The sequence below is a fragment of the Panthera onca genome, chromosome A1, assembly GCF_046562875.1.
Source record: "Panthera onca isolate mPanOnc1 chromosome A1, mPanOnc1 haplotype 2, whole genome shotgun sequence".
NCBI lineage: Eukaryota > Metazoa > Chordata > Mammalia > Carnivora > Felidae > Panthera > Panthera onca.
In genome coordinates, this window is record NC_138339.1 from 95,099,352 (window position 1) to 95,119,604 (window position 20,253).

At 36.3% G+C, this 20,253-nt stretch overlaps 1 protein-coding gene across 5 annotated transcripts in view; it reads right to left on the reverse strand.

The window, feature by feature from the left end:
* Nucleotides 1-996: 996 nt before the first annotated feature.
* The window catches only part of FAM151B (family with sequence similarity 151 member B), a 49,714-nt gene continuing 30,457 nt past the window's right edge, over nucleotides 997-20,253 (reverse strand). The window contains exons 6-8 of one of the 5 annotated variants that reach the window (XR_013556253.2): nucleotides 12,214-12,321; nucleotides 7,882-7,976; nucleotides 997-3,563 (exon numbers count right to left, since the gene is read on the reverse strand). Coding sequence is in view for 3 of the 5 variants with exons in the window: in XM_078448502.1 (XP_078304628.1) it covers nucleotides 12,877-13,036 (160 nt within the window). In the remaining 2 variants the exon portion in view is untranslated. Of the gene's footprint in view, nucleotides 3,564-7,881; nucleotides 7,977-10,058; nucleotides 12,322-12,488; nucleotides 13,037-13,116; nucleotides 14,214-17,893; nucleotides 18,017-20,253 lie in introns of those variants that run through there. The other 4 variants (XR_013556257.1, XM_060635458.2, XM_078448502.1 and 1 more) reach the window with 4 other exon arrangements.

Below are 20,253 nucleotides of genomic sequence, written 5' to 3' on the forward strand. Positions count from 1 at the left end.
TATTTCAAATACTAATGATAAATATTTCAACATAATCTCAGGAGAAACTGTGCCACATGTTACTTTGAGTAAATAGAAAACTAAGAAACAATAACTTTTGATGCAATTCACATCCCAATGTGCAAAAAATATTTAATAGGATTAAAGTTCGTTGAAGGTCATATTTATTTTACTTTTTTAATGTTTATTTGTTTTTGAGAGAGAGACAGACAGAGCATGAGCAGGAGAGGGACAGGGAGAGAGGGAGACACAGAGTCCAAAGCAGGCTCCAGGTTCTGAGCTGTCAGCACAGAGCCCCAAGCTGGGTGGAACCCATGAATGGCGAGATCATGATCTCAGCCAAAGTCAGACACTTAACTGATTGAGCCACCCAGGTGCCCCTGTTGAAGGCCATATTTAGAAGAGCTCTTAGTCTTCCATCAATCCTAAAAACATGTTAGGGGCTAAGGTTGCTTGAGTTAGTATGCAAAACCATCCTATGGGACTTTTCACTCTATTAAGTGGACTATATCACTAGGATCCCAATGGTAAGTCACAGATGTTTTCAACAGGAATCAGATATGTATACATGTGCTATATTTTAACTTAACATAGAAGTATAATTTAACTTTAATTTCAAGGTATGATGACACTTCATTCATTAGTTTTACAGGTACCATTCTTAGTTACTTGTGGCTAGGATTTCCAAAGAGTACAGCTAATACTTATTCACAGCAAAGATAATTTTGGGGAGAACATAGGGCAGTCCTAGTTACAGAGACAAGTGGGGACAGTGTCCTATCCAAGCAGTGTCCAGGCAAGGTGGTGAACACCTGCCTGGCATATTCTTTGGTGGAGATGTACGCATCAGTTATCAAGTACCTGAACCATTTAAAATCTCAAATGATAAAACTACCCTTGTTCCGCTTAAATATTCACTATGTAACCTTCTAATAATTTGATTCCTATGTAGCTTGTTTAAAGGGAAGAATGGCAAAAAAAAAAAAAAAAAAAAAAAATGGGGCACCTGGATGGCTCAGTTAAACATCTGCATCTTGGGGCACCTGGGTGGCTCAGTCGGTTAAGCGGCTAACTTCGGCTCAGGTCATGATCTCGCGGTCCGTGAGTTCGAGCCCCGCATCGGGCTCTGTGCTGACAGTTCAGAGCCTGGAGCCTGTTGGATTCTGTGTCTCCCTCTCTCTGACCCTCCCCCATTCATGCTCTGTCTCTCTCTGTCTCCAAAATAAATAAACGTTAAAAAAAATTTTTTTTGAAAAAAAAAAAAAAAGTCTGACTCTTGATTTTGGCTCAAGTCATGATCTTATGGTTTGTGAGATCGAACCCCAAGTAGGGCACTGTGCTGACAGTGTAGAGCCTGGTTGGGACTCTCTCTCTCCCTCTCTGCCCCTCCCCTGCTTGCATACATGCACACTCTCTCTCAAAATAAATAAATATACATTTTTTTAAATAAAGGAAGAAATTAACTTGTCAGGATGATGACAATTGTATTAATCATGTTTTTTAATTTTGTTTATTTTCTGATGCTTTGATATCTTAGGGTCTTGTTGACAGTGGATGGACTGCCCCTCCCAAGGTTAGCTAATTCCTAGAGATAGAAAATAACTTGACACAGAATGTGGCAAACCAACCAATGTATGCATTATGTATGCAATGCATACACAATGCAATTATGTATGCAAACCAACCAATCCAGAATCCATATACTCCAAATATCTCCTTTATCAGGCTCTCACAGGGCTGTCTCACTCAAGGCAACTACCCGCCTGCCCTAATCAAGCCAGGATCAGGTACCAAACAACCAGAGACAGCTCCTACACCTCAGAAACCACCAAAATTATTCAAACTAGCCAATCCTAAGCCTGCTTACCCTGCCTCATTCATTCTTATAGAAACCATAATGAAGGGTCTTTCCCAAGTTTTCCCCTTACTACTCTGCCTCCAGGCAGACCCTGGTACTTTCCCACATTGGCCCTATGTGATGTAGAATGCTTGCCTCCTCTTGGGAATTTTAAGTAACAAACTACATTTTTCAATATAACTGTCTCCTGATCTGTTGGCTTCAACATATGTGAATAGTAATAAAACCTACATTTTAAAACAAGAAGGCACAGTCTTCTTGGAAGTCACGATTCTAAATAAAATAATAGTTAAGTTTATATAGCCTTGTTTAGTGCCAATATTCCTTAGCTCTAAGTCACATTTCTAAGTCATTTCTAAGTCTCCAAGATAAGAGGACCAGATCTGGATGATAGTAAATCCACTAAATTTACTGGAACTGCCCATTGGCCTTCCCATGGTGACATCCTATCTCTTTGTATACCTTCTTTGAATGTCTACAATTCTTTTTTTTTTTTAAGTTTATTTAAGTAATCTCTACACCCATTGTGGGGCTCAAACTCATGACCCCAAGATCAAGAGACACACACTATCCCCCCAACCCCTGACTAAGCCAGCCAGGCCCCCCTGAATGTCTACACTTCTTAAAGGGAAGGCCAGGAGAGGAAAATCTGGCAAGAGTAGCTAACACAACAAATCACAACAAAAACAATTTAAAAGAATTTCAATTAGCTGAAACATTGGATCAAAGTATAAGGATCATGAGTAGGCTACATTTAGATTTTGAAAATCAATTGCTTAAGATTAGAAAATCAATAATTTACATGGAAAAACTCTAACAGTTTTAGTTAGATACTAAGTTAACAAGTTTGTCAGGACTCCTAACAGAGCTAAGACTATATTGTTAAAAAAAAAGATTAACCAGTTTCTACTAGTGAATCTTACTACTGGTAGAGCAAATCTGAAATAGTTTTTTAATTCTAGATAGCACATCGTACAATATATATGTAAGAAGATAAAGATAATAAAAAATCTAGGAAAAAAACATTAAAAGAGGTGAAAGAATTGATATCATTTAGCCAGAAGATAAAAGACTCAATTGAGATTAAATAGCTGATCTTAAATACGGAAGGGACAGAAACACTGACTTAGTCCAGAATCCTCCAAATTAAGATAAACTGGCACCAGAAAATTGAAGTCACAGAAATATATTAACGCTTTAGTTCCTAGAGCAGTTTATCTATGGAAAACTCTGTCCAAGGAAGATATGAACCACATTTTTTTGGAAACAGGCAGAGGATGGATGTTGATCAGAGATTTAATGAGATTCATTTTAATGAAAAATCTTTAAAGTCTTTTTAAAGATTGAGACACTCTATGTATTAACAATTCTAGATTCAGTGGGAAAAGTTGAAATTAATGATTGAACTTAGTTACATTTTTGGACTTCAATCACATACATGACTTCTTAGTTTTATTTTCATATTCAATAAGTATTGGTTATAGTGGCAGAAATTTAAATTTTGATTGTCAGGCAAAAACACTTTCCAAAGGTTCTTCTTACTAATTTCAAAACAAAAAATTGCTATTCTGTACCTGCAACTTTGAGTCCTATTAATATGGAGAATTTGGGACGCCTGGGTGGCTCGGTCAGTTGAGCATCCAACTCTTGATTTTGGCTCAGGTCATGATCTGGCGGTTTCTGAGACTGAGTCCCACGTTGGGCTCTGTGATCACAAAACAGACCCTGCTTAGGAGTCTCTCTCTCCTCTCTCTCTCTCTGCCCCTCCCCAGCTCATGCATTCTCTCTCTCTCTCAAAATAAACATTTTTTAAAAACATGGAAAACTTTAAAAATGCTAATTCTTTTATTTTTTTTTTTCAACGTTTTTTATTTATTTTTGGGACAGAGAGAGACATAGCATGAACGGGGGAGGGGCAGAGAGAGAGGGAGACACAGAATCAGAAACAAGCTCCAGGCTCTGAGCCATCAGCCCAGAGCCCGACGCGGGGCTCGAACTCATGGACCGTGAGATCGTGACCTGGCTGAAGTCGGACGCTTAACCGACTGCGCCACCCAGGCGCCCCCAAAAAAAAATGCTAATTCTTTTAAAATAACAACAAACCCATTCATGTTAGAATAAATAACTATATTTTCCAAAATATACTTAGTGAAAAGAGTGGTATTGTTTTATGGTTTCACAAATCCCTTTAATCCTTCGCTTAATAGAAAACAGCTGGATTGTCCTGTTTCTGCATTCAATCTGTTATAATATGTTGTTTTAGTTGAAACATATGAAGAAAATATGGCTTCACACAAATGTATAATTGTAAAAGGAAGAAATAATGGGCTTTTCAGATAATTGTGGATAGTCTTCCTTGATACTATACTTAAACTTGGGTAAGTGGTACTTTCTTAAAAGTTTAGCTATAATGTGGAATCTGAAACTACATCAATGAATTTTCATATTCAATTACACTATATTCACTGTACTATCTTGCAATTTGAACGGATTCCTTACTCATGCAAGGTTTTATAATATCATGGACTAGTCATTTGGAAAATAATGAATCTTTGAGTTATTCAGATCTTCCAAATATTGACACATTTTATTATAATACATTGTGTTATATTAAATTATATTAAAAATAACATTTATTAATATTGCCACTGGTATCAGAAAAAAAGTCTTTAAGCATTGGGAATTGTCAAGTTCACAATGATGGATTCAAGTTTATTAAAATTCTAATTTTTCATGTAAAAGCTCAGGTTTTGTAACTGGCAACAGATACTGTCAGTTGTTTTCCTCGAAGTGACAAACTTGCTTTGTTCATTTTTGAGAAAATATGTGCCAAATACCCAAGACTGAATAACTAGTCTGTCAGTTGTTCTTTCCAGTAAATATTTTTCCCATGAAAAAAATGACTAGCTCTGTTTGCAACATGTGCTTTTCTTTAGGACAACCACTGAATTTCAGTATACAGCAGAACTATTCTGTGTTTACCTCCCATTTTGTCACACAGACTACATTAAAGAGGCAAGATGTTAATAAATGTTCAAAATAATAATTTTTGCTGAATCATTGATGATACTTTTTTTTTTTTTCCTTTCTAATGTGAGTGTGTGACAGTGGAGAATATGATTGCTAACTGATGCCATGAACTTGATTTATACTAAGACATCAACAGTTTCACCCACCATTGTTTTTCCAACATCATCGTATTTACACGAAACAGGCAAATCCTGTTTTTTGTGTGTGAAATAATAACAATTTCACAAATGGTTTTGACCTCATGAATCTCCTGAAAGGGTCTCAGGGGCACTGAGGGGTTTGTGCGCCACACTGTAAGAATAACCGGTCTAAGAAAATTACCGAGGTTTTGTGTCCATCCATCCATCCATCCCATTTGTTAGGGGCCTATTCTGACCAGACATCATATAAAAATGAATAGTTTCTTCCTCTAAAACAACACAGCTGAGAACAAAACACAAACCTGTAAAATAATTATAATCCAGCAGAGAAGGTACCTCAGGAGAAAGCCCAGAGGTCTGCCTGGGGAAGTCATGAAAGACTCCTTAAAAAACCTTGGTTTAGGGGCTGAGCTCAACAGGCTCTGTGAAGAGGTCATGGCTTTCTACTTTAATCCAGAGTTTTTGATTATCTCTTGAATTCACAAAGTAGCAAAAGACTCTCACAGTCAATATTTCGGTTAAGATTTTCAAACTCTTATTACATTCTTTCATCCCAAGGAAAACATAAAGAAAAAGGCAATGACCAGCCTTAATGAACATTCTGTAGTGGCAAGCAAGCCCAGAAGAGTTCAGCCACCAGATTTAGTCAGACTGATTCCTTTCTTAGGCAGAAGCATAGAAACAAGAACCTCCCTACAGGGCAGGAGGCTGAGTGGGCCCCTTTCAAGCCCTGTTTTCTCTCTTCACTGATGGTGGGACTGTGGAAATAGTTATATTATTGAAAATTATGGAAAAATTAAAATATGTAGTAAAGTAGCAATTACTTAGAGAGTCTTTAAGAAACTGGTCCAGTTAAAAAAAAAAAAAAAAAAAAGAGCATCCTTTCTAAAGTTAGAGTAGGAGGTGAGTGAGTTAAGGGACAGGCAGGTGGGGTTTTCAAGCGTTCTTTCCAAGTTGGTATAAATGAGCACTATCAACAAATGACTGAAAAGTATAGTTACATGTGGCCTCTGTCCTATCTTGTTTGGGTTAGTAGCACCACTTGACCTTCTGTTACCTAGCAAACAATATATTCACAGCGTGCCTGAGTGGCTCAGTCAGTTAAGCATCCAACTTGGGCTCAGGTCATGATCTCATGGTTCATGGATTCAACCCCTGAGTGGGGTTCTGAGCTGACAGTTCAGAGCGTGGAGCCTGCTTCAGGTTCTGTGTCTCCCTCTCTCTCTATGCCCGTCCCCTGCTCACACTCTGTCTCTCTCTCTCTCAAAAATAAACATTAAAAAAAATTTTTAATTAAAATATAGATTCGCTAGATTCTTCCCTCTCTCCCATACTCTCCATTCAACGAGCTTAAAAACTCTTGCAAGTTCTCCCTTTGTAACCTCTTTCCTCTGTTTCTTGAGCATTTCCATCTGCTTTTGCTACCACTTTAATTCAGGGCTTCATCTCCCTTAACTTCAAGAATTCCAAATCTTCTTCTCATGCCATTATAAACACCTTTCTAACACTCAAAACCGGTATTAAAGCTCCCCTACTTAAAATGGTGCAATGAATGATTCCTATGGCCTAAGAGAAAAGGAGCCAGCTCCTTGGCTCAGAAAATGAATCTGGCCCCTGCCTCAGTGCCCAGCCTCATAGTGTGGTGTCTTTATAAACTTTTTGAACAGGTCAGATAAGTCTCTTCCCTCACTTAGAGTTCCTCTGCGCATGTGCCTCTGTCTGAAAGACCCTTCCCTCTCTTACTCTACCTAGTGAATCTTACTCATTCAAGACACAACTTTAAGTGTTTTCTCTCAATTAGAACAAAATGCTGTCTGTTGCCACAACCTGGTGTATAGTTCCATCACAGGAGTTACAGCAAATATCCAACTTATTGTCTACAGATCTCTCTTCCTAGATTTTAAGATCCTTGAGGCAGAAATCATTTCTGAATTATTTGCACAGCTTCAGTCCATCAGACATCAATTAAATGCCTGCCTCTTCCTTCCTCTCAGTATTCCTACTAAGCCCTGAAGACACAAGTGACTGGACAAATCGAGGTCCTTGCCCAAAGGATGTTAGATACAAAGAAGAGAGAGAAGCAATCACAGTCACAAGTAAAAAATGACACTGGTGTGGTACAGTAGACACTAGAACAAAGACCCTGAGCTCCTGCTGCTGAGGTCCCAAGAACTCCTAGATCCTGCCTGGCTTCTTCCAAGACCTGGTTATCAGGTGGTCTTGGTTTCATTTATTCATTATACTCCCATTTTCTAGATAAAAAGTTCTTCAGTGCTACTATCTTCATCTTTCTATCAGTGAACTTTTCCTTGCATTGATTCACAGATTTATTATTATAAGCAGATTGTAGGCTCTTACTAGGCAGGCTCATACCTTAAATTTCAAGATGAGAGATAGGGCATTTTTCTATATATTCACTAGGTACTTTTTATAATTACAAGGAAAAACCCCAAGATTTTAACTCCAACAAACAAGCAAGTAAGCAATCTGTTGTGAATAATCTTTAACAATTTCCCACTTGGTAAATGAGTATATATCTGACTAATTAGTAATGACATCACTTTTACAGGGCCATATCAACCATACTTTTTTTTTTTTTTTTTAGTGTTTATTTTTGAGAGAGAGAAAGACAGAGTGTGAGCAGGGGTAGGCAGAGAGAGAGGGAAACACAGAATCCAAAGCAGGCTCCAGGCTCTGAGCTGTCAGCATAGAGCCCAATGTGGGGCTTCATCTCACGAACCATGAGATCACGACCTGAACCAAAGTCGGATGCTTAACTGACTAAGCCACCCAGGTGCCCCTCAACCGTACTTTTTAAAGCTCTGATTTTTTTTGAACAATTGGATCTCGTACCAAAGTCTCTTCTAGGACCAGGATTGCTCTGCCAAACTTGGGAAATAGCCCTTGGATGCCATGAGTTCTCAACACCAAACATTAGACTTGAGAACCTGGAGGGGAAAAATAAGTTATACTTATTTTGTGTCTGGGAACTTCTTCCCAAATATTTTCCTATGTATACAAATGCATATAAAGTCATATAATTTTACATAAATAGGATACCAAACATCTGTTTTGCAGCCTGCAAGATAACATCTTTCCATATTGATATATGTAGAGTCTCACTGTTCATATAGTATTGTATTGCATTCTCCTACATTAAGGCCTTTTTATAATTATTATTTATTTATTTTTAATGTTTATTTATTTTTGAGACAGGGAGAGACAGAGCATGAATGAGGGAGGGTCAGAGAGAGGGAGATACAGAATCTGAAACAGGCTCCAGGCTCTGAGCTGTCAGCACAGAGCCCGACGTGGCGCTAGAACTCACGGACTGCGAGATCATCACCTGAGCGGAAGTCGGCCGCTTAACCCACTGAGCCACCCAGGCGCCCCTATAATTATTGTTAATTAACCAAGTTATGAAGTGTCTGTCCTTTTGCCCATTTTTAATTGAGTTGTTTAGCTTCTTTTTAAGAATTAGTTTATAGGAGTTCTCCAAAGATTCTGAGTATGAGACCTTTGTCAGATAGGTATTAATGGAGTCTTTTGATGATAAGTGTTAAATTTTGATAAAGCCTATTAACCCATTTTTTTCTTTTTTTTAATGTTTTATTTATTTTTGAGAGAGACATTGAGCAGGGGAGGGGAGAAGAAAGAGGGAGACAGAGGACCCGCAGCAGGCCCTGTGCTGATGGTAACGAGGCCCATTCAGGGCTCTAACTCAGGAACCCTGAGATCACGACTCGAGCCGAAGTCAGACACTCAACAAAATAAGTCACCCAGGCACCCCAATCAATTTTTTCTTTTATGATTAGTGTTGTGTTATGAGACATCATTGCCTTGGATGTGGGGGAAATAGGAAAAAAATTGGAAACATCTGACAATTTTATGTCAATTATACCTCTACAAACCTGTAATTAAAAAAAGAAATTGTTGCCTATTCCAAAGTCACGAAAACATTCTCCTTCATTCTCTTTTAAATCCTTAATTTTAGTTTTCACATTTGGACCTAAGATTCAAGTCAAATTATTATTTCTGTATGGTATGAAGTAGGGATCAAAGTTATTTTTTTCCATGTGAATATCCACTAATAATTTATTTTCAACAGCATACATTTTATAATTCCCTTACATATTTTTGTTCCCCAAAACAATTTAAAATACAGCTCTAAATCTTTTTTTTAGTCTTTCAACATTTTTTATTATATCATTAAAAGTATCATTTATAAAATTTTCGTTTTTTAAAATTAGGATATAGAGATGAATTAGAATTTGTACCTTGACTCTATAAGGCAACTGATGAATTCGTTTATTTGTTTTGTTTGTCTTTTCAAAACTTTATTTTATTTTTTTTTAATTTACATCCAAATTAGCATACAGTGCAACAATGATTTCAGGAGTAGATTCCTTAGTGCCTTACCCATTTAACCCATCCCCCCTCCCACAACCCCTCCAGTAACCCTCAGTTTGTTCTCCATATTTATGAGTCTCTTCTGTTTTGTCCCCCTCCCTGTTTTTATATTATTTTTGTTTCCCTTCCCTTATATTCATCTGTTTTGTCTCTTAGAGTCCTCATATGAGTGAAGTCATATGATGTTTGTCTTTCTCTGACTAATTTTACTTAGCATAATACCTTCCAGTTCCATCCACGTAGTTGCAAATGGTAAGATTTCATTCTTTTTGATTGCCAAATAATACTCCATTGTGTATATAAACCACATCTTCTTTATCCATTCATCCATCAATGGATATTTGGGCTCTTTCCATACTTTGGTTATTGTTGATAGTAAATACAGCTTTTTTTTTTAAAAATTTTTTTTTTCAACGTTTATTTATTTTTGGGACAGAGAGAGACAGAGCATGAACGGGGGAGGGACAGAGAGAGAGGGAGACACAGAATCGGAAACAGGCTCCAGGCTCCGAGCCATCAGCCCAGAGCCTGACGCGGGGCTCGAACTCACGGACCGTGAGATCGTGACCTGGCTGAAGTCAGACGCTTAACCGACTGCGCCACCCAGGCGCCCCAATACAGCTTTAAATCTTAATCTAAGTGATACTCAGCTGATAAAGTTCTCAAAATAAAAGAATTTTGCCTTAAGATTAATATTTTTAAAACTATTATCAAGGGTCAAATAATCAAGTAGCAAAAATAATCTTCTGGACAAATGAAATTTTATTTAAAACCTCATTAAAATGCAGTTCATTTAGAAAATTTGTAAACTAAGCTTTACTTTTTATTATAATTTAAAATTATTCTTTGTTCCAATTGTTAAAATTTTGTAATTATAAAATTTTATCTTTTGTTTTTGGCAAACAACCATAGAAAGTGAAGTTTTAGGTATTATTTGACAAATAGGACTGTATTTAGTTGGAGCTAAAATTTAAAGTGGAAATATAATTGTCTTCTTTAAATACTTCTATGTCTACAATGTTTCATGTTATACTCCTCACTGTATTTATCTACAATGGATATGATCATATGACAAGTCTAGAAGAAGGGAACTAACCTTGTCTGTTGAGTACTTACTATGCGTTGAGCATTGAGCTAGATCCTCTATTACATGAATCTCAATCTTCATAACAACTACAAGAAAATCCTCATTTTCCCTCCATTTTATAGATAAGGAAATCAAGATTCAATGAGGTTAAATATTTCCAAAAATCTATAGCTAGTAAGGGACAGAGGTGGGGCTATAAGGGAAGTCTATCTGAATTCAAAATTATATTTTCACTATATACCACTTTATCTTCTGGGAGAAAATGGCTGATAAACCAAGGCAAATTATATATCTTAGGATATTCATTAGTAAGTTTCTTTTTAATAAATGAAAGAAGTACATGTTTTTCTGAATACCTTGCTCAAGACTAAGCCACATACTATAAAGGACAGTTAAGAATGCACCCTTACCATGAAGGGCTTTCTAACCTAGCTGAAGAAATATAACTAACATGTATGACATAATTAGTGAACAATATTAAATAGTTAAAATTAACTGTTAAAGGAAGGTCTGGAGACCATTGATGTTGCAGGCATTTTTGAAATGAAGCACTGAAGGTCACTGAATTGACTTTTAGAGTGGGCTACATTGTGGATGGTCTTTAAGAGTAAAATTCAATAAAGTTGCATGTAAGAGGCCCCTGGAGGTTTCTAATTTGCAAGAGGCACTTATAAAAACTTTCTTCAGCAGAAATACTCAGAGCATCTCTGAGTAGAGTGTGAACAATGAAGACATGAAGAACAAGTTTCTGAAGTTCTAGCAGTAAAATAAGGGCCTGAACAAGGCCCTGAAGGGCCTGAATAAGGGCCTAAGGTGGTGCTGGTGAGAAATGAAAATCAAATGATGTGTCACTAGGATTAAAATTCTACTCTTCAAGCTGCTCTGGAAGATAGTGTGAAGGTTCCTCAAAAAATTAAAAATAGAACTACCCTATGACCCAGCAATAGCAGTGCTAGGGATTTACCCAAGGGATACAGGAGTGCTGATGCATAGGGGCACTTGTACCCCAATGTTTATAGCAGCACACTCACCAATAGCCAAATTATGGAAAGAGGCTAAATGGCCATCAACTGATGAATGGATAAAGAAGATGTTGTTTATATATACAATGGAATCCTACTTGGCAATGAGGAAGAATGAAATCTGGTCATTTGCAGCAATGTGGATGGAACTGGAGGGTATTATGTTAAGTGAAATAAGCCAGGCAGAGAAAGACAGATACCATATCTTTTCACTCATATGTGGATCTTGAGAAGCTTAACAGAAGACCATGGGGGAGGGAAAGGGGAAAAAATAGTTACAAACAGACAGGGAGAAAGGCAAACCATAAGAGACTCTTAAATACAGAGACCAAACTGAGGGTGGATGGGGGTGGGGGAGATTGGAAAATGGGTGATGGGCATTGAGGAGGGCAATTGTTGGGATGAACACTGGGTGTTGTATGTAAGCCAATTTGACAATAAATTGTATCATAAAAAAAAAGAAACCATGTGGCTAAATAAAAAAATTATGCTCTCCAGTAGTATTGTACTCACTATAGATAAAATATTATGATGGAAATAAAGAATACAAAATACATACACAGTTGCCAGCATGCTCCCAATAATATGGAAATGCTAGATCCATCTAATTTAATCTACATTGTTTTCAGTAAGTGGATTTTATTCTGTCATGATAAAGGTGCTCACCTGTGTGAAAGTTAGAACATTTTTAAAGCCCTCTTACTCTTCTGTAATTTCTGAAATAACCAGTTCTCCAGGAAAAAAGAAAGAGGGTGCCAGAGTTTTGGTGAATCTCTGTAATACAAGTGCCAACAAAATGTGATTTATATCCAAGCTATAACATGTAAATTCTTTCAATTACCTTCAGTATATCAAAATCATATTTTTATAAAGGTTTTCAAAGCATAATCTTCCTAAATTATTATTACAACAGACCCACTGAAATATCTTATTTCCAAATCTTTTTAAAAAATTTTTAACGTTTATTTATATTTGAGAGAAAGACACAGCATGAGTGGGGTAGAGGCAGAGAGCGACAGAAGCAGGCTCCAGGCTCTGAGCTGTCAGCATAGAGCCTGACATGGGGCTTGAGCCCATGAGCTGTGAGATCATGACCCAAGCCAAAGTTGGACACTTAACTGACTGAGCCACCCAGGCACCCCTCTTCTTTCCAAATGTTTTAAGTAAGTACAGTATCATAAGGATATATGCATAATAAAGTAAGCACTAAGTGTTCTTTGATTAGATGATGTGGAGAATAAGTCAATCATCATAATTTATGTGGTAATTAGTTCAGACCAAAGCAGGGGATTATGAAACCAAAACATGAAATAACTTAGAAGAATCTTCTTAGAGATTAACTTTGACTCCAATGGCTTGTTGAAATTCATGGTTTTGTGGTTCCAAGATGTCATAGAAAACTTGTTTTTTGTCAAAATGGTCTCTAATGCAAAGTAAATCTTCAATGGAATAGTTATCATTTTTCCCAGTCCAAATAGTCAGGCTGTACCTGCATTAAAATAAAACAGAATTATACAGTGAAAAGTAAAAGATAAGAAACAGTGATGAGGAATTCCAATAAGCCTAAAAATAGTTACTCTCATTTATCTTTAACCCAAATTCACAGACAAAAAAATTAATTAGCAGTGCTAGAACATATAGTTTCTGTTTCATTCTTTCATCAACATCAAAAGGACTAGAGAGAAAAAAAAATTCACATTGCTGTCAGCTAAATTAGGTAACTGCTATATCTGAGTTACAGGAATGTTAAATGGCTTTGGAAACCCAGACTGGTAACACTGAAAATGGGCCAAATTTTGGACAAAAAAACTAAAGAGATTGTATTGCTGATCAAGGAATATGATCCCTACACAAAAGCTACAGCTCTAACTTGGTTTTTTTTTCAGCAGGATGGGTAGAGTCAAAAGCATGACTGCAAGAGATTATGAAGAGATGTAAATGCCACTGATATTACCAACATTCATATTCACTTATAAATGGCCCTGCTCTCCCTTCTGGTCGGTGGCAGGGTCGGGGGAGTGGGTTATATGAGATATAAGAATGCCAAGAGATGTCACTAAGGATGCCAAACAGAATAAATTCAGATCCTTTTCTGGAGTTAAAAAAACAATAATAACATATGCAGATTTATTATGGATGTGAAGAATATATTCAAAATTTTAATGTTACTTAAATTGTATATTCTTTAAGTAAACATTACTTCTATTAAAGTACTCTTGTCACAGTGCACCTGAGTGGCTGAGTTGGTTAAGCACCCAACTCCTGATTTTGGCTCAGGTCATGATCTCACAGTTGATGGAATCAAGCCCCGCATCAGGCTCTGTGCTAGCAGCATGGAGCCTGCTTGGGATTCTCTCTCTCTCTCTCTCTCTCTCTCTCTCTCTCTGCACCTCCCTTGCACAGGCTCTCTCTCACTCTCTTTCTCTCTCAAAATAAATAAACTTAAAAAAAAACTCTTAAAAAATCCACAATACCCCTAATGCATCAGAAACTGAGAAAATGCAAAGCTGGTAAGTAGCTTCACATTTGTTTTCCCCATAAACATGTCAGAATCCAGGAAGAAATCTCCAAAGCACCTCTTCTACTATTAATAAGAAATAATCTAACCAAGGTATATGTTCTTGCTATGTTGACATATTCCTGTCCTTAAGGATGGTGACATCATTCTGGAAATGTAACAGAGAAAAGTATTTTGAATTTCATTCCATAGCAGCATTATGTGGCAAACCAAAAAGAAATTTTAAACTACAAGCGAGGATACACACACACACACACACACACACACACACACACACACACACATACACACACAAATAGGAATTACTTTACAAACTATATTTCTTATGACTTACCAAGACTGAATCAGAAAGAAATTAAAAATATGGATAGATCAATTACTAGTAGAGAAATTGAATCAGTAATTAAAAACTTCCTAATGAAGAAAAGCCCAGGACCAGGTGGCTTCACTGGTGAATTTTCTAAACATTTAAAGAATTAAAACCAATTCTTCTCCAACTTTTCCAAATAACTGAAGAGAAGGAAACAATTCTAAATTTATTTGACAAGATCAGCATTATCCTGACACCAAAACTAGAAAAGAACACTACTAAAAAGGAAATCTATAAACCAATATCCCTGACGAATACAGATGTAAAAATTTCCAGTAAAATACTACCAAATTGAATTCTGCAGCACAATAAAAGATCATACACCATGATCAAGTGGGATTTATCTCTGTGATGCAAAGACAGTTCAACACACACAAATCAATCAATGTTACATGTCACATTTAATAGAATGAAAGAAAAGAATCATATGATCATTTCAGTAAGTACAAAAAAGCATTTGACAACATTCACCACCCACTCATGATAAAAACTCAGTAAATTAGGCTCAGAAGGAACATATCTCAACATAATAAAGGCCATATATGACAAGTCCACAGCTAACACCATACTCAATGGTGACAGGATGAAAACTTTTCCTCTAAGATCAGGAACAAGACTAGGATGCTCAGTCTCACCACTCCTATTCAACACAGTACTGGAAGTCCTAGCTACAGCAATCAGGCAAGAAAAAGAAGTAAAAGCTAAAAGAATTAGAAAGAAAGAAGTACAATTGTCTCTGTTTGCAGATGACACACTTTTATACATAGATTTGGTATAAAGACTCAACCAGAAATCTGTTAGATCTAATCAATGATTTCAGTAAAGTTGCAGGATACAAAATTAACATACAAAAAAAAAAAAAATCAGTAGCATTTCTATACACTAACAGTGAAATTTCTGAAAAAGAAATAAAGAAATTGATCTCATTTACAACAGCATCAAAACAATAAAAGACATAGGAATAGATTTAACCAGGAAATGAAAAATTTTTATGCTGAAAACTGTAAGACATGGATGAAAGAAATCAAAGAAGACACAAAGAAAAGGAAAGGTATCCTGTCTTCACATAGTGGAAGAATTAATATTATTAAGATGTTAATCCCACCAAAAGATTCAATGCAATCCCTATCAAGATTCCAGTGGCATTTTTTACAGAAGTAGAAAAAAAATCTCCTAAAATTTATATGGAACCATGAAAGACCCTGAATAGCCAAAGAAATCTTGAAAAAGAAGAATAAAGCAGGAGGCATTATACTTCCTGATTTCAAGTTATACTATATAGCAATAGTCATCAAAACAGTGTGGTATTGGCATAAAAACAGACAAATAGACAAAGAGAACAGAATCAAGAGCCAAAAAATAAACCCAAGTATAAACTGCCAACTAGTATTTGACAAGGAAGCCAAGGATATTCAAAGGAGAAAAAAAGTCTCTTCAATATATGGTACTAGGATAATTGGATAATCACATGGAAAAGAATGAAATTGAACCTATACCTTAAACCAGTCACGAAAATTAACTTGAAATGGGTTAAAGACTTAAAAATAAGACCTGAAACCATAAAACTCCTACAAGAAAACATAGGAAAAAAGCTTCCTGACATAAGTCTTGGTAATGATTGTTTGGATATGACACCTAAAGTACAAGCAACAAAATAAAAAATAAACAGGTGGGATTAAATCAAACTAAAAAGGTTTCCCCACAGCAACAAATTGAAAAAACAACTTAGGGAATGGGAAAAAATATTTGCAAACCGTATATTAGGTAAGGAGTTAATATCCAAAATACATAAAGAACTAACAGCAAAAAAAAACTAACAGTGATAATTATAGCAAAAAAACCATCAAATAACCCAATTTAAAAATGGGGAAAGACATTTTTCCAAAGAAGATATATGAAAGGCCAACAGGTAATGAAAAGATACTCAACATCACTATTCATTATGGAAATGTAAATCTAAACCACAATGAGATATCACCTCATACATGTTAGTACGGCCATCTTCAACAAGGCGCAAGATAACAAATGCTGGCATGGACGTTAAGAAAAGGGAACCCTTGTGCACTATTGGTAGGATTATAAATTGGTGCAGCCACTATGAAAAATAGTATGGAGGACCCTCAAAAAAATAAAAATAGAACTACCATATGATCCAGCAATTCCACTTCTGGGAACATATCCAAAGGAAACAAAAACATCAATTCAAAAACATCAATTCAAAAAAATATCTGCACCCTCATGTTCATATCAGCATTATTTACAATAACAAAGACATTGAAACAATCATGTCCATCAATAGATGAAGGGATAAAAAAGTTGTAGTATATACATATATACAATGTAGTATTATTCAGCCATAAAAAATGGGGAAATCCTACCATTTGCAACACGATGGATGGACTTTGAAGGCATTATGCTAAGTAAAGCAAGTTAGACAGGAAAAGAAGTACTGTACAATCTAACTTATATGTAGAATCTAAAAGAAAAACAAAACCTTCACAGAAAAAGAGATCAGTCTTGTGGTTACCAGGGGTCGAGGGTGGGGAAGGGGTAATAGAGGAAGGTGGTCAAAGGTATAAACTTCCAGTTATAAGATAAATAAATACTAAGGATGTAACGTACAAAATGATGAGTAGAGTTAACACTGCTGTATGATTACATAGGAAAAGTGTTTAGACAGTGAATCCTTTTTTTACAAAAAAAAGGTTATTTCTTTATTTTGAGAGAGAGAGAGAAAGAGAGAGCACAAACAGGGGGAGGAGTAGAGAGAGAGGGGAGAGAGAATCCCAAGCAGGCTCCACGCTGTAACACAGATCCCAATGCAGGGCTTGATCCCATGAACTGGGAGATCATGACCTGAGCTGAAATCAAGAGTAGGATGCTAAATCAACTGAGCCACCTAGGTGCCCTGAGAGTAAATCCTAAGAGTCCTCATCACAAGGGGAATTTTTTCCTTTTCCTTTTTTTCTTTTTACTGTATTTATATGAGAAGATAAAGGTTTGCTGAACCTATTATGATAATCATTTCACAATAAATGTAAATCTAACTATCATGGTGTATATATTGATGTATTTCAATTATTTCTAATAAGACTGGAAAAATACTTTAAAAACCCTATATTTTTGCTAAAATGGCATCTATTACTTTATTTGAACACTATGGTGACACAGATATGGATTTAGATTAAAAAAAGAGCTCTACAAAGTTACTGTACCTCTTTTAATCCTCCCTCTATTATATTTAAAGTGAAATAGGAAGACAAATTGCCTAAGGGTACCTTAAATTATGTTCATTCAAATCAGTTCTCAGGTTTTATTTTTTAAGCCCTTTTCATTATGAAATATATAGGAAAAACCCATAAAACCATAAATATGAATTTTAACAAATTATTATAAAATGAACTCCAGTGTAACCAAAACACAAATCAAGAAAGAGAGCACACCATCACCATCACTACCTTGGGAGGTACCTGTATGTCACTGTGCTATCACAACCTCTCCTCTCCCCTGGAGACCTCACAGCCTTGACCTTGGTGGGAGCCATTTTCTTGTTTTTCTTTATTTACTGCCTATATATCCATCTGTAAAAAGTACAGTTCAATTTTTGCCTGTTAGTTATTTTTATGTAAATGGAATCATATGGTATATAATATTTTTTGGTCTTAGTTCTTTTACTGAATATAGATTGTGAAATTTCTCCAAGTTGAAACATGTAGCTGCAGTTAATCCATTTTCTTTAGAATACAGTTTAGCATTATCTACTAAAGTAGAAGCTATGAATACTCTATGACCTAGAAATTCTATTCCTAGATATTCCCTCCCTATACAACCTTTATAAATGTAGGCATATGTACACCAGGATGTGTGTGTGTGTGCATGCGTGTGTGTGTATGTTCACAGCAGCAATCCCTGTAACAGTCAAAACCATGAAACAATCCAAATGTCATTCAATAATAAAACAAATAAATTGTGACATACAAATAATAGAATATATACTTCTTTTATATAGAATATATATACTATTTTATATAGAATATATATACTATTCTCTATTAGAGCCCTTTTGAGATACAAAAATATTCCCCAACTCTGTGCCTAATCTGTTCATGTTCTTCATGGTATCTTTTGACAGGAACAATTTCTGAATTTTAATGTATTCAAATTACTCAAACATATTCTTTATGGCTAGTGATTTTTATATCTTAAGAATCCCTTCTCGGGGCCTGGGTGGCTCAGTTGGTTGGGTGACCGACTTCGGCTCAGGCCATGATCTCGTAGGTTGTGAGTTCGAGCCCCGTGTCGGGCTCTGTGCTGACAGCTCGGAGCCTGAGGCCTGCTTCCAATTCTGTGTCTCCCCCTCTCTCTGCCTCTCCCCTGCTCACGCTCTATGTCTGTCTCTCAATAATAAATAAATGTTATAAAAAAATTAAACAAAAAAAAGAATCCCTTCCCATCCCCAATGTTATGAAGATATTCTCTAGTGATATATTCCATTAAAGCTTTGCTATTTTACCTTTCATATTTAAAAAAGACTGTGAAAGAAATGTTGTTAAGAGGGGCACCTGCGTGGCTGAGTCGGTTGAGCGTCTGACTTCAGCTCAGGTCATGATCTTGCATTCATGGGTTTAAGCCCCACATCAGGCTTCCTGGAGTCTGCTTTGGATTCTGTGTATCCCTCTCTCTCTCTCTCTCTCTCTCTCTGCCCCTCCCCTGTTCATGCTCTGTCTCTCTCTGTCTCTCAAAAAAAAAAAAATGTCGTTAAGAGAATTCCAAAATTAGAAAGAGGCAAAAACAATTCAACAAAAATAAACAAAACAAAAGAGAACTAGACAGAGAAGTAGATAAATCCATCTGGTGCAATGCCATGGAGCCAAACACAAGGGAGTTTCAAACTGAAGGGGGTAAATATGAATACTTAATTATAGAGTTTAGGAATTTGACTTGAATATGGTTGGGTTGAGCGTTTGACTCCTGATATTTGGCTCAGGTCATGACCTCACACTTTGTGAGGTCCAGCCCTAAGTCAGGCTCTGTGCTGACAGCACGGAGCTTGGAATTCTCTCTCCCTCTCTCTCTGCCCCTCTCCTGGTCACTCTCTCTCTCTCTCAAAATAAATAAAGTAATCTTAAAAAATAAGAATTTGACTTGAACAGAGTGCAATATTCAAATGAGAAATTTTAGGAAAGAAAATGACTTCATAGAGAGAACGTGAGAAAACTGAGGTAGTAGTAATGAAAGAAATAGGAGGTAGAAACTTCTTATTTGAACATAGCAGCCTAAAGTCAGCACTGCCTCTTTTTCCTCCTAGGAATTACCCAGGGGCAGCAAAAAGAACAAAAGAATGAAAATAGAAACCCCATCTTCAATGAAATTAAGAAAGAACTGAAACTAAAAATTATAAAACAGGTGAAAAGTTTCCAACAGCAACAGAGATTAAAGCCAGATGAGTATGTAAGGAAGTGAAGAGAATTTGCCCATGTCTGTAGATTACAGAGAAAGCCTACCAAAGACACTTCTAGATGAGGGGCAGACTCTACCTAAACACTTTGCAACAGTGGGAATGGCATCCCTGAGCTACAAATGGAGGCTTTCTTGGGGTAGGTTTGGTCCCAAGAAGTTATAGAAACAAGGAAAGAGTTAACACAGAAAAGTCACAGTTGTGCACATCAGACTATTTAGTCCTGTGGAAACTCAAAATTTTAAATATAAGCAATAGATAAAAGATTCTACTTAGAGATACCACAACTGCCTACCTCTATTCACTGGGAAACGTTAAAGGCTAAACACACTCACACATAAAACTCTCTGGTCATAAGAA